General features: G+C 42.4%; 1 protein-coding gene across 5 annotated transcripts in view; it reads left to right on the top strand.

The window, feature by feature from the left end:
• MCF2L2 (MCF.2 cell line derived transforming sequence-like 2) overlaps positions 1 to 14,999 on the top strand; it is a 375,955-nt gene that overhangs the window by 268,304 nt on the left and 92,652 nt on the right. For all 5 annotated transcript variants that reach the window (XM_043992226.1, XM_043992225.1, XM_043992228.1 and 2 more), the window contains exons 16-17: positions 8,720 to 8,786; positions 10,575 to 10,690. In XM_043992226.1, the coding sequence (XP_043848161.1) occupies positions 8,720 to 8,786; positions 10,575 to 10,690 (183 nt within the window). The remainder of the gene's footprint in view (positions 1 to 8,719; positions 8,787 to 10,574; positions 10,691 to 14,999) is intronic.

Below are 14,999 nucleotides of genomic sequence, written 5' to 3'. Positions count from 1 at the left end.
GATTCAGGAGGACCTGATTTCAAATCCGGCCTCAGACACTTGACACTTACTAGCTGTGTGACCCTGGGCAAGTCACTTAACCCTCATTGCCCTGAAAAAAAAAAAAAACACCAAACAAACTCATTATGATTCAACAAAACTAGTCAGAAAAAAAAATAATGCCAACTTGGGCTACATGGAGAGAGGAATGGTTTCCAGGAAGGAGAAGACAAAAGTTCTCTTGGATTCTTGCCTCGGTTTGCTTATAGCTAAATTCTCGGCACCACCATTTAGGGAGTGTTTTGGCATGCTGGAGACTGTCTAGAGGAGGGTAAACAGGCTGGTTAAAGGACCTTCAATAGTTGTCAGCCTAGAATGAAGACGTGTGGGCAACATGTCAGCTGTCTTCAAGCCCTTAAAGAACTGCCTTATAGAATAGGCACTAAATCTGACCTGTTTGGTAACAGGGAATACAACTAGGAGACAAATTTAGGCTTTATATCAGGAGGAAACTTCCTGATGATGAGAAATGCACCAATGTAGGATGGCTTGTCTGTGTGTGTGTGTGTGTGTGTGTGTGTGTGTGTGTGTGTGTGTGTGTGTGTGTGTGTGTGTGTGAGGCAATGGGGGTTAAGTGACTTGCCCAGGGTCACACAGCTAGTAAGTGTTAAGTGTCTGAGGCCAGATTTGAACTCAGGTCCTCCTGACTCCAGGGCCGGTGCTCTATCCACTGTGCCACCTAGCTGCCCCACGATGGCTTGTCTTGATAAGGAGTGCCCTCCCCACCCCACCCCCGCCCACTCCTTGAAGGCCTTCCAGTTGACACAAGATGATCACTCATCAGCTGTGCTTTAGACAGGATTCTTGTTCAGATGGGTCAGACTAGATGACCCTGTCAGCTCTCAGACTCTGGGATTCTGTAATAAAAGATAACAGAGAAAAGGCTGAGCTATTCAAATCGTGGTTTATTTCTGTTTTCTCTCCCAAAGAGAATGATCTGTTTGGAAAGGCTAGAACAAACCTAGTTGGATTTTTCTGTACCTGGGTACAGCATCTCACTTTTGTCCTTATTCAATTTCATCTGTAGTGGCAGTATGGGGACTAATGGATGGCCACGTTCTTTCAGCTAGCTAGGATTCTTCCCCACAGGGAGAGTCCCCTTTGACTCCACATCAGCTGCTGCTCCAGGAGACAAAAAGTGACTCTTTTTGGGTGTGTTCATTTCCTCACTCAAGGGCCAGACAGCTGAGCATGTGAGCTGAGCCTCTTCTTCACCATGAGATTAGGCAAGCTGTCCTTGGTTGAATGCTAGGGTATCATTTCCCTATTGCCGACCACTTCTACCAGCCCACACAGCTAAGACCTGTGACAGTAGCCACCTGCTGCTCTCCACAGTGAACACCAATCCAGAAACACCCCTTTGGAATCTCTTTAGTGAGGATCAAGTTCTGATAGAAGTACTTACAAGAGGCTTAGGGCAGGGTTCTTCACTTGGTTTTGGTCATAGAACCCTTGAGCAGTCTGAAGAAACCCTTGTCAAAATAAGGCTCCTAAATCCATGAAATGAATTAGGATTATAAAGAAAACCAAATTCTACTGAATTTTAATTTCTACCGAAATAAAAATATTTTTAAAAACATGTTCACAGTGGGGTAGCTAGGTGGCACAGTGGATAAAGCACTGGCCCTGGATTCAGGAGGACCTGAGTTCAAATCCAGCCTCAGACACTTGTCACTTACTAGCTGTGTGACCCTGGGCAAGTCACTTAACCCTCATTGCCCCAACAAACCAACAAACAAAAGCCATGTTCACAGACCCCAGTGGGCTTCACCTCAATGGCCAGAATTCTTCTCTTGGGCTCCTCTCTCACTGTCAGGAGAAAGCTCAAGTAACATGGTGTCTGGAAAGTGCTGTAAAGAGAGCTGCAAATGGCAGCTGTGATTATTGAATTAGTATTAAATGGATGGGCAGCTAGGTGGTGCAGTGGATAGAGCACTGGCCCTGGAGTCAGGAGAACCTGAGTTCAAATCCGGTCTCAGACACTTGACACTTACTAGCTGTGTGACCCTGGGCAAGTCACTTAACCCCAATTGCCACACACACACACACACACACACACAATTTTTTAAAAATTAAATAGGGGGCAGCTAGATGGTGCAGTGGATAAAGCACTGGCCCTGGATTCAGGAGAACCTGAGTTCAAATCCGGCCTCAGACACTTGACACTTACTAGCTGTGTGACCCTGGGCAAGTCACTTAACCCCCATTGCCCCTCCCCCCCCCAAATTAAATGGAACTGGGTATTCCGAACTTCCCACGATCCTGTGGCGAATTCTGTACACCAGAAGGGAGTGTGTCTCAACTAATCAAGCATTTATCATGTATCTACTTACCATGTGCTGGGGACAAAAAGGCAAAACGAAATGGTCCCAGGGCTTACATTCTGTTGGAGGACACAACATTTAGAAGATAGAGGTTATATGCCTTTATATACCTACATATTTTGGTCCACATAGTGATTTCTTAGGTGTGGGGGACCTCCCCCCATGTGGAAACTCTCCACCAATGCAGTTCACCAACTCTCCTATAAAAAGTCTTAGAGAATTGCCTGGGTGAAAGTAAGTGCTAAGTATGTCCAATTAGGCACTTAGACCCAACTTGTATCAGAGGTAGGATTAGAACTCAGGGCTTCCCTACTCCAGGACTAGTCCTCTATCTACTCAACCACGGTGCTACTAGCTAAATGGCTCAGTGGATAGAGTACTGGAACTGGTGTCAGGAAAACCTAAGTTCACATCTGGCCTCAGATAACTTACTAGCTGTGTGACCCTGGACAAGTCCTCTGACCTCTCTCAGCCTCAGTTTTCTATAAAATGGGGTTGATAATAGCACCTACCTTACAAAGTTATTGTGAGGATAAACTGAGAAAATATTTATAAAATACTTTGCAAACTACTAAAACTCTATATAAATGTTATCCATTATTACTATATGTAAGCATGCCTATAGATATATATGTGTAGGCTTCCAGCATTTATATATAAGAATCCAAAAAGGTGTGGATCCATTCACTTGATAGGTGACTTCTTAGAAATCCTGTGTAGTTGGCTACGCAGGATTCCAGCCTTTTTGAGAAAATCTTTGGCATCTGATGATACTTTCTCTCTATTTGTTGTATATTGGCTTGCATAACTCTAAAAGACCTTCCTTTTAAAATGTATTTAAAATGTATCAGACAGTCACTTAACCCTCACTGCCCCCCCCCACCAAAATTGCATCTACTCAAAGGTTTTAAAATGGATTTCTTTGCCCTGAGTAAAAGGTCTCTTCTGAGAAGAATTAAGGCTGAAAATTCAATTGTGGATTGGCCAGAAAATGGATTTTCAAGTACAACATGGGATAGTAATTCCCTAAAAATAGCAAGTTTTATAGTTAGATTGGGGACAGCTAGGTGGCACGGTGGATAGAACACTGAGCCTGGAGTCAGGAATACTCATCTTCATGAACTGAATTCATGAACTTATTATTTGATGATTGCAAACAATCATCAAAACTAATCAGCAGAGCAGTTACTAATTTAGACACTTACTAAGTCACTTAACCCTGTTCGCCTCAATTCCTTATCTGTAAAATGAGCTAGAGAAGAAATGGCAAACCACTCCAGTATCTTTGCCAAGAAAACCCAGAAAATGAGATAATGAAGAGTTTGAAATGATTGAACGACAGCAGCAAAGTTACATTTGTCTTGTAATATAATCAGGATCATAGATTTAGAGCTGAAAGGGACCTAATGTTCATCTAATCCAATTTCTTCATTTTATAGAGGAACCAGTTGATAACCAAGGAGGTTCAACAACTTATTCAAGGTCATATACATGGTGAGGGGTAGAGTCAGGATTTGAACCCAGGTCTTCTGACTCCAGAACCAGCACCCTTTCCAGTATACTGTGATCCAAGTGTTAGTGTCTATCTCAAAAAATAAAATATAAAACTGAAAGCTTAAAGGAGCATACTTGTGCTCACCAAGTAGGTAAGTGCCAATTGGAGGCACTACACTGCTTATTAGTCATAAAGATAAGAATAATCTCAAGGGCTTCCACACTTACAAATGACATACATTATCTTGGTGTTGTAGAAAGATAGTGTTGTGGTTTTCTGCGGGACCTTTGAGAGATTAGATCCAAAATAGCTACCAGCCCGTGATGCAGAGGTGCACCAGCCTTCCTAACAGAAGATGCTGCTGGTGTCCATCTGATGCTAGATAGCATGCACACTGCTGGATTTTCCCAATAGTCCTGGTGCTTCACCCTCATGAGTCACAGACTTGCCTTTTGATTTGTTTGCAATCAGTAAATAATAAGCACAGGAGGCTCTTGTCACCCTTGACCCTTTCGGTCAGTTGTGAGACGGTGGGGATGTCATCTGCTGCAGAAAATGGGCTTATCATATTTCCATCGGAGAGATCGTCTTCCTGTACAAAGTGGCAGTTGTCTATTCTTACCCCAACAGTGGCTGCATGTCTGTCCGGCCAGCTGGAGGTGATGATCTGTTGGGTGGGTACCAGGGTCACATGAACAGGTTTTTTATTGTCATTGAGTAAATGACTTTGGTTAAATAGCATTCTATTCCAAATGCTAGAAAATACGCACTTGCTTGTTAGGGATTGGTGCAATTCTCTGTGGGAAACTGTTCTGTGACTCAGTCCTTGAGAACTGCTTGGAGCACTGAGGTTCAGTAACATGACTAGGATCTCTTCCTTTCCTCTTTCCCTCCCCCTTTCTCTTCCTTCTTTCCTTCCTTCCTTTATTCTTTCCTTCCTTGCTTCCTTCTTCCTTTCCTTCCTCCCTCTCTTCTTTACTTCAGCCTTTCCTCCCTTCTTTCCTCTCTCTTTTCTTTCCTTCTTTCCTTCCTTCATCCATTCCTTCATTATTTCCTTCTTTTTCCCTCTCTTCCTTTCATCTCTTTTTTCTTTTTTTCTCCCTCCCTTTCTTCCTCTCTTATTTCCTTCCTTCTTTTCTTCCTCCCTCTCTCCCTCCCTCCCTCTAATTATGAAGCATCAGGACAGGACTTTGTGCGGGTAAGCTAAGATACAAGAATAAAAACACGTTAACCATTGTTATGAATGGCTGGTAAAAAAAAAAAAAAACTTCTCGGTTATGAGAAGTTCTAAAACATATGCAGTCATTGCTTGAATGTTTTTTTTTGGGTGGGGCGGGGCAATGAGGGTTAAGTGACTTGCCCAAGGTCACACATACAGTTACACAGTGTCTGAGGCTGAATTTGTACTCAGGTCCTCCTGAATCCAGGGCCGGTGCTTTATCCACTGAACACCTAGCTGCCCCCAATACTTAAATATTCTTGCACAGATTTTCTGGCCTTTTTAAAATTAGCCATGTGACTTGTTCTCCCTCTCTCACCACAAAAGTATGTACAATTGAGAGAGGGCTCTCACTCAAGTCAGCAGGCAGTTTTGAGAAAGCCAGTTTCCACCATCAAAGAAGCCTGTGTTACAAATCGATGTGAGCAATACTGACTTTGGCACTGAGCCATCAGTCAGAGGTGGCAGAGTATAATAGTAATAATAACAGCAGCAAACATTTAGATAGTGCTTTAAGGTTTGCAAAGCACTTTAAAAATACCATCTCATTCAACCCACATGTATGTAATGATTGGAATGACGCCACCTACTGGAGACTTGCTGTGGAAAGCTCCACCATGAGGAAAATGCCTCAGAGGCATTGTGGCTTTTCCTTGGCGTCAGGAAATGACGTTTGCTCATGGGTGCTGTCTATCAAGGCTACCAGCCAATCAACTTGAGGAGCCTCCTATGGTCTGGGAGGAGACAGGAAGGAGGAAAGGGAGCCTGCGCAGAGAGCGCGGGCCTTTTTTTTTGGCTTTCTGACTTGATGGTGGTGGCGGCAGAGGACTTCACAGGAAATTTGAGGAAAGATAGGAATGCCAGGCTGTTCGAATTCTGTTCTCAATCTTTTTCTTTCTATTTTCCAATAAACCCTTAAAAACCTAAACTCGTTTTATCAGTGATTTTTAGTCAGTTTCCCCCAAACTGGGGGAACAGATTAGAATCCACATTTAGAATCTTAAATTACACATGTAACAGCTCTGGGAGGTAGGTACTATTATTATACCCGTTCTACAGATGAGGAAATTGAGGTTGAGAATTTAAGTAACACTTGCCCAGGACCACACAGCTTAATAGATAGCTGGGGCAGGATTGGAAATTAGGTCTTCTTGACTCAAAGGCCTGCTCTCTATCCATTATGCCACCTCACTGCCTACTCAGTGGCCTCCAGGGTCGTGTCCAGATCTAAATCTATGACTTGACAATTGCTTTTGTAGCTTCAACTCCATTCCCTTTTATTCCATGTTTGTGGGTTTTGCTGCAGGTAAATGAGGTCGACATGCCCTCTTATTTAGCGTTCTCAGCTAATGAACATGTTACCACAGCAACAAACTACAAAGCTGAAGCACGCTTGATTAGCGTCTAGTGTTTGAGCAAGAATAACTTACAAGAAAGTGAATCCAAATGTTAGGCACAAACAAGAAACAATGTAACTGGACATGAAGAGTGTTACTGGAAGTTGGTGGGAAGCCGATCAGCTCCTTCCTCCAGCAGATGAACAAAGATGCTTGAAGGAGGAGGCTCTACCCCCAAACTTTCCTGTGTGATATGTGGCCCCGCCCTGCCCCGCCCTGCCCTGTCATGAACTGAGTCTTGGATGAAGGCTTTGTGGGTCCAGGGAAGGTGCCAAAACCACACCTCTTTCCCAAGACTAGAGTTCTTCATTGTAACATTTAAGGTTTTATCTATCACTAAATAGATACCAAAGTGCCATGGAGAGAGGACTTCTCATTTAAAATATGACCCCGGGGCAGCTAGGTGGCACAGTGAATAAAGCACTGGCCCTGGATTCAGGAGTACCTGAGTTCAAATCCAGCCTCAGACACTTGACACTTACTAGCTGTGTGACCCTAGGCAAGCCACTTAACCCCCATTGCCCTGCAAAAATAAATAAATAAAATAAAATATGACCCCACTGAGTCTTCTCTTCTCCAGGCTAAAGATCTCCAGCTCCTTCTAACCATCCTCATATTGAATGAAATAATATCTGTTAAATACTTAGCACGGTGCCTGGCACATAGTAGGCATTTCATAAATGCTTCTTCCCTTCCCTTCTCTTCACGTGACCTGAACTCAAGGCCGTTTATCCTCTTGGTTGCCCTCCTCTGCACCTTGTTCAGTTTCTCAACATCCTTCTTAAAACATGGCGCTAAAACCTCAATGCAAATATTTCAGGTATGGTTAGATAGACCAGGGCAAGGCATTCATTTGTGGCACTGCCACATCACAATGTTGACTCATAGAAGTTGCCAGCCACTAGGATCCCCAAACTTTTTCACAGGAACTATTGTCTAGCCTTGAATCCACACTTCCCACTTGGCACTGTCCTATGCTTGTGAAATTGATTGTTTGAACCCAAGGGTATAACTTTACATTCATCCCAATTCAATGTTATCTAATTCAATTCAACTCATTGTTCTTCTGTCATCCAACACTAACCATCCCTCAGCTTTGTGCCATCTACAGTGTGGACAGGCATGCCATGTGTGACGTTTAGGATAGGGGTTGGGATCCTTAGGAATTCCTCTTTAAAGAATTACACCCTCTTGCACACAAAACCAATACAGTAAGATAATAGTTTATTTAGGGGCTGGGGAAGGGAAACCAAGAGAGAAATCCTTGGACTCCTCATGGGGAGAAGGCATGGCACAGAGCATGGCCCTGAGATACCAATCTCCTCGAGCACGAGACAGGCAGATACTTTAATAGAGGACTGATGGGGGTAATCATCTGACAGTGGAAAATTCTGTTGTTGAGGGAGGACCATCCCCCACTGGTGGTGGCTGGGGGAATTGGGTGGCTGTGGATCTCTCAAACCATCTCTCTCTTCGGCCACAAAGGCAGCAGCCACACCCAATCTTATCTCCACCGGGGTGAGGGAGACTGGAATGAAGGGTGGTGGTCCTGGGGCTAGCTCAGTCCCAATCCGGGGCCACTTATCTCTTTAGGTGTGTCTGTCCTTTGGTTTAGTTTCTCAAGGAGAAGGTTCTTTGATGTACCCCAGATAACTTCTGGGGTGCTAGGCCCCATAACAATAAATGTATGGAATGGTGCCAAGTCACTGACAGACTCCTGAGAACTCTATTGAAGATCCTCCCCCATCCATTCTCCCCAGTACTCCACTTTGACCCTAAGCTCATCATAGAATCCAACCCACATCTCTCTATCTTGTCCCCACAATTTGCATTTGTGAATGAATGGGGGAAGATGAGAGCTGGAGGAAGGAAATAAGTGACAATGGCTACTAAAAAGGGCTTTAAAAAAAACCTGATTTTTATTTGTGGATAAAGCAGGAGAAACTAGAAAATATGTGAATAATTAAATTTCTTTTAAATGCAAAAATGAGTGTCTCACACCATCAGGAAGCTTTATAAACCATTAATCTCCACTGGATTTTTAGGATTTATACACTATGTCCTGGTTTCCCCTCATGGCCAATGATTTGCATATGTAAGACAATAGAACAGAACAAAGTTAGTTGGCCCCCTTAAAGCTAGAACCCATCATTTTATTAATGCCCAGGGATATGAGGGAGAAGAAAAATTCAGCAGTACAGTGTTGTTGTGGATAATGAAGTATCTTGGTCTTTCTCTGTTTTAGCCACATCATGCATGAGCTGATTGAAACAGAACGAGTTTACGTTGAGGAACTTCAAAGTATAATTGAGGTAAGCTGACTGTGTTTCTGGAAATACCCTGATCCTGCCAAGCTTCCATTGCACAAAAAGAATCCAAGCTCTTCATGTAAGTGGGTAAAGGACCAGCTTTGGATTCAGGAAGGCCAAGATTCAAATCCTACCTCTGATATTTACTACCTATTTGACCATAGGCAAGTGCTTCACTTTTCAGTGACCCAAACAACCAACTCTCCAAGACTGGGTAGGCTGCTAATCTGTGCCTGTGGCAGGAGTTTTCATACCAGGAGTGCCCCATTCTGAAGAAATCACAAACCCAAACCCTTAACCCATTAAAAAACATTTCTTTGGACCTTAGTAATTCCCACCAAGATTTTAATAAAAACAAAGCTGCAGGAGACTGAAAGTCAGTAAAAATGATATTGGTGCCGCTGGTATACTTGTGGAGAAACAAGTATACGTGTTCATTGTTAGTGGAACTGCAAACTTGTAAAATCATCCCAGAAAACATCTGACAGTACACAGTATATGTTATGAAAATAATCATAGCCCTTTACCCAGTTATTCCATTGTTAAGAATATGACCTTCCAGGGGGCAGCTAGATGGCGCAGTGGATAGAGCACCGGCCCTGGAGTCAGGAGTACCTGAGTTCAAATCCGGCCTCAGACACTTAACAGGTACTAGCTGTGTGACCCTGGGCAAGTCACTTAACCCCTATTGCCTCACTAAAAAAAAAAAAAAGAATATGACCTTCCAAAGTAGTTATCAAAAATGAAAAAAAAAATCTGCTCAAAGATTTTCATAGTAAAGTTATATATTGTTATGTTTATTATATTATATTATACATATATGGAAATAAAATGGGAAGCAAACTAAATGCCCAACAATAGGGTAATGGTTAAATAAATTATGGTACATTCATTTTATTGAATATTTAAGGCAATTAAAGGACTTAAGTATGAGGAATATAAATCAAAGTTCATGAGAATAAATGAGCAAAGAATCCTGATGGGGATTTAGAGGGAGAGAATGAAAAAGCATTCTGTTACCTTCTATGTTAAAATTCATTCATTCAAATGTAAATAGCTATTAAGCAAGGCATAATTGTTTGCATTGATGTTGAATGTCAAGTTGTTAACAAGATCTTTAGTTTGTTTAAATTGCATTGATGACTAGTATTTCATCTGATGTAGCAAGATCAAATCTTATGTAAAACTTTTCTTAAATGATGCCTTAGCCAAACCTCAGAGTTTTAAGTCTTCTCTGTTCAGCCTTCCATGCTGATAAAAACCAAGGACAGTTGCCGTGTGTGTGTGTGTGTGTGTGTGTGTGTGTGAGTGTGTGTGAGTGATTGGAAAACATTTTATTTGTCTTAAGTACAGATTTCATAAAAATGCAACCCTTGCAAAGTATTTTGATTGTTGTTTACAAATGATAGGAATACACACTTTGGGGGAAATTTTGTGAACTAGAGAATGCATCAAAGAGATGGTTTCCCTCTCATTTTATCAAAAAGAGCTGAGTAACAGGTAAAGTGTTTGGGAGGGAGGAGGGTGTTGAGTGACTTTTCCAAGGTCATGCAGGCTATCAAATCATAGATTTAGAGCTGATCCAATTCAGTGGCATCAAACTCGATTAGAAACAGATCCCTGTTGGTTACTCATTTGGTTTTTTATTCATCTTCTGATTCGAAAGCTCGCACCCTTTCCCTCGGGTGTGTTGCCACTAGGTGGGTGAGAGGGAAAGGGGCAAATCTGGAGCATTTTCTTTTTCTCTGTGTTCACATCTGGGATACTTAACCAACTCTCCACCCTCTGCAGGGTTATGCGGCAGAAATGGACAATCCAGACTTAAATCACCTGATCCCTGTTGCTCTTCAGAACAAAAAGGAAATTCTCTTTGGAAACCTCCATGAAATTCATGAGTTCCATAACAGGTTTGTATCTCCCAGACTGATCCCTAACTCACCTCCCACCTGGGATTCCCTCTTTGCCTTCAAAACTCAGCTCTAATACCACCCACCCTACAACAGGAAACCTATGCTGGGCACTGCATTCAATGAGAAAGTAGTCCCCATCCTCAAGGAGCTTACAGTCTTCTGTGGGGCTGGGGGAGATTGTGAGGTATGGTGTGTAAACAGAGTTTGTGGAGGGATGGAGAGCTTCCCAACTCAAGAGATCAGGGAAGCATCCTGGAAAAGGTGTCGAAGGAACCTCTGAGCCATTTTTCTCTCCAGTGGGGAATATTGGCGTATGTATGCAAGAAACTCAACCCCAGCGAAGAACAGGCGGAAAGCAATGGGATGATTACCCTTTAATGGTGCAAATTGGAAGTATGAGGGAAAAGTCAGGATTGACTGGCTCATTCTTTTTGTAAATATGTTATGGACTATGATGCAATTAAAGTTTATTAGGACTACGGATTTTCCCTGTGATTTCACGGATGTGAGGAAATCCCACTGGGAGAACGAACTCTATCAATGCAGGGAGACATCTGCTGGGTTTTAGATCACACCTCGAGCCCTACACAATTCAGTGATTTACCCAGGGCTGCCTGCTAGTATGAGCCAGAGGCAAGTTTTGAACCCAGATCTTCCAAGTTCTGAGGCCAACTCTCCTTGCACAATACTATGCTACCTCACATATTATATGTGGGTATAAATGCATGTTCATGTATGGATATATACACATGCATAAAATATAGAAATGCGTGGGACTCCAGAATTTTATATAAGTATAGATTTACACCCAGATTGCATAGAAAATATATGTATATATGTATATGTGAGTATATGGGTATACATACATACATAGACACAACTGAGACCTATAATTTCACATAGGTGTGTATAGCTAGCTAAATACACTGGTGTACATAGAAAACATATATATGTGCAGAGATGTGTGTGTATACACACACACACACACAAATATCTATGGAGAACTAGGTGGCACAATGGATAGAGTGCTAGGCCTAGAGTCAGAAAAACCTAAATTTGGGGGCAGCTAGGTGGCGCAGTGGATAAAGCACCAGCCCTGGAGTCAGGAGTACCTGAGTTCAAATCCAGCCTCAGACACTTAACACTTACTAGCTGTGTGACCCTGGGCAAGTCACTTAACCCCAATTGTCTCACTAAAAAAAAAAAAAGAAAGAAAGAAAAACCCAAGTTTAAATCTAGACTCAGATACTGACCAGCTGTATGACCCTGGACAAGTCACTTAACCATGCTTGTCTTAGTTACCTTGTCTATAAAATGAGCTGGAGAAGGAAATGTTAGAACACTCCAGCATCTTTGCCAAGAAAACCCCAAATTGGTCACAAAGAGTCAGACATGATTGAAAACAGCTGGACAACAACACACACGCATGCATATATACATACATATATATGTCTGAGACCTATAATTTCAGCCACGTATATATGGACACAGAGATATACATAGAAAATGCATGTGTGTATATACATGTATGCACATCCCTGAGAACTAGATTTTTATCAGTGTGTATAGATAATGTGCAGATTGACATAGAAAATAATCTATATGTAGATATACACATGGGTCTATGTGCATATGCATGCATATACACATATCTAAGACATCATTTCAGTGATATGTGTGATATATGTACACAGATGTACATAGAAAAACATATATATTTGAGGATATGTGGGTGTAAGTACATGCATATACATACGTAATCACATATGTTTGAGATGCATAATTTCATTGGTGTAGGGAACACCTTCTACCAATGCAGGTCAACAAGTTTTCTGATATTATCATCTCAAAGACTGGCCTTAGGCAATGAGAGGGTGAGTGATTTATCCTGAGTCACCCAGCCAGGATGTGTCCAAGAGGGATCTGAACTCCGGTCTTGATGCGTGTTCTATCTACTATGATGCCACATGGCCTCACGAGCAGATATCTATATCTAGGTAAGATCAAAGCAAAACCAGGTTGCCTGATTTGGGTGAATAGAAACATCCCACAAGATTCCAAAGAAATATGAGACTAGAGTTTGAGTCATTTCCATTCCTGTGTCATTGGTGAGCAAAGGAGTTTGTGGAGAATACTCAGCATTGGCAGACAACTCATGTCACAGAGGTGGCCACCACCACAATTTCCTGGGCCTCTGGGTTGCTGATTACACTTGTCAGGGCCCAGTGGAATTCCTGTTTAACCTCCCTGGGTTGAGGAGGAAGCAGTGTAATGTTCAGGCTGGAGCTTGTAGCCTATAATTAAATTACTGCCCAAACCAGACTGATTTCATCCCTAGTCTTCTTAAATGTTGCCTCACTCATTGCACAGCATGAGATTTTTCAGGGGGTTGGGGGTGGGACTTAAATAAAACAAAAATGGCTTTTCTCCCCTCTTCATTCAGTTCAAAACAAGAATTTCAAAACCTATCTGTCATCAATTTCGCCCAGGAATGGGGGCAACTAAACTGAGGTCTTGTGGGGTTGATTCAGGAGAGGGCATTCAAACTCGGGCAAAAGGGAATCTGAATTCTTTCTGACCAATATTTAGAGTCAGTGAGAAGAGTTTGTTAGTGTCTGGGCTGATCATATTGGGTAGAATGTCCCTGAAAGCTCTTGAATTAGGATTGTAGGATTTATATCTGGATGGGACCTCAGAGGTCATCTGGTTCAGCTCTCTCATTTTACAGATAAGGACACTGAGGCTCAGGGAAGCTAAACAGCTAGGGAGTAAGCATCAGGGGTGTGGCTTGAATCCCTGTCAGTGCTCTTTCCCTAGTACCAGACCACCTCCAACTAGATCTAAAACCAGCAATGGAGAAAATACCACCTTCTCTTTGTTCAGCTTTAACAAAAATGACTGTGGGGAGAAGATAGATCAATGGGAGTCAGAAATGGAAATTTCTGAATTCATGAATAATTTAAAAAAAAAACATTTCTTAAGCAATTACTATATTCCAGTAAGGCCCGTGCTAAGAGCTGAGGATACAAATGCAAGCCAGCAAGAGAGACAATGCTAGGAAAGTGAGATCCTCAGGATGCTTAAGCCAAGAAAGGGGCCACACTCATCACTGACATACACAGGGCACTCTGAGGCTGGCAAAACCCTTTACACACATATTATCTTACTCAATGCTTGCAACAGCTGGGTGGAGAAGCACTGCAGGTGTTATTACCAACATTTTTGGCTCTGTGTGTGTGTGTGTGTGTGTGTGTGTGTGTGTGTCTGTGGCAAGTGGGGTTAAGTGACTTGCCCAGGGTCACAGAGTTAGTAAGTGTTAAGTGTCTGAAGCCAGATTTGAACTCAGGTCCTCCTGAATCCAGGGCCAGTGCCCTATCCACTGCACCACCTAGCTGCCCCTATCACCAACATTTTTACAGATGAACAAACTGATTCTCACAGAGGTGACAGGATTGCTTAAGTTCACACAGCTAGTAAGTGACTGGGGTGGGATTGGAGCTGAGGTCTTCAAGACTCTATCCACTGTGCAATACTGCCTTTCCTCTGCTCCAACCCCCTCCTTTTACACATAAATCAACAAGCATTCATTAAGTCCTTACTGTGTGCTAATAAACACTGGAAATACAAAGAAAAGCAAAAATAGTACTTGCTGCTAAAAGAATTTATCCTCCATTCTAATGAGGAATACTAGGAAGAAATGGAGGTTCAGAGATGTATGACTTGTCCAAAGTCGCACACCTATTCAATGACAGGTAAGCATTGCAACCTGGTTTTTTATTCTATGTCCAGCATTCTAAGTCACAAGACAGAAACAGATAGGCAGGCAGGCAGAGGCAGGCAGAGACAGACAGACAGACCTAGATAGACATTGTTGGATGGACAGAGATAGATAGATAGATAGATAGATAGATAGATAGATAGATAGATAGATAGATAGATAGTGTTAAGGGCTAAAATTCTAGCTAGTCTGTCTAAAATATCTAATGAGTGGTCGCCAATAAATTATAAGCTTTAGCAAGAGTTAGACTTTTAAGCATTTATTAAGGAGAATAAGAATTTGGTAAAGAGAGAGAGAAAGGCCTAGATTCCTATCTATTAAAGGGAGAGCACATTTCTAGCTCCCTTCTCCGCCAGAGTCCAGAGGAAAAAGCACCCGAGACTGAGCGCCAGTCTCTTCCTTCCTCCTCCCACTAGCCCGCGTCACTTCCTGACTCCTGGTCTTGCCCTCAAAGACCTTCCCTTCATGGGCAGAACTCTTCTACAGTAAGTATCCAGCAGGTGGCGTTATTCCAATCGTTACAGTCCC

The sequence above is a fragment of the Dromiciops gliroides genome, chromosome 3 (assembly GCF_019393635.1).
Source record: "Dromiciops gliroides isolate mDroGli1 chromosome 3, mDroGli1.pri, whole genome shotgun sequence".
In the NCBI taxonomy this organism is placed as follows: Eukaryota; Metazoa; Chordata; class Mammalia; order Microbiotheria; family Microbiotheriidae; genus Dromiciops; species Dromiciops gliroides.
This window is presented reverse-complemented; position numbering and strand designations above follow the sequence as displayed.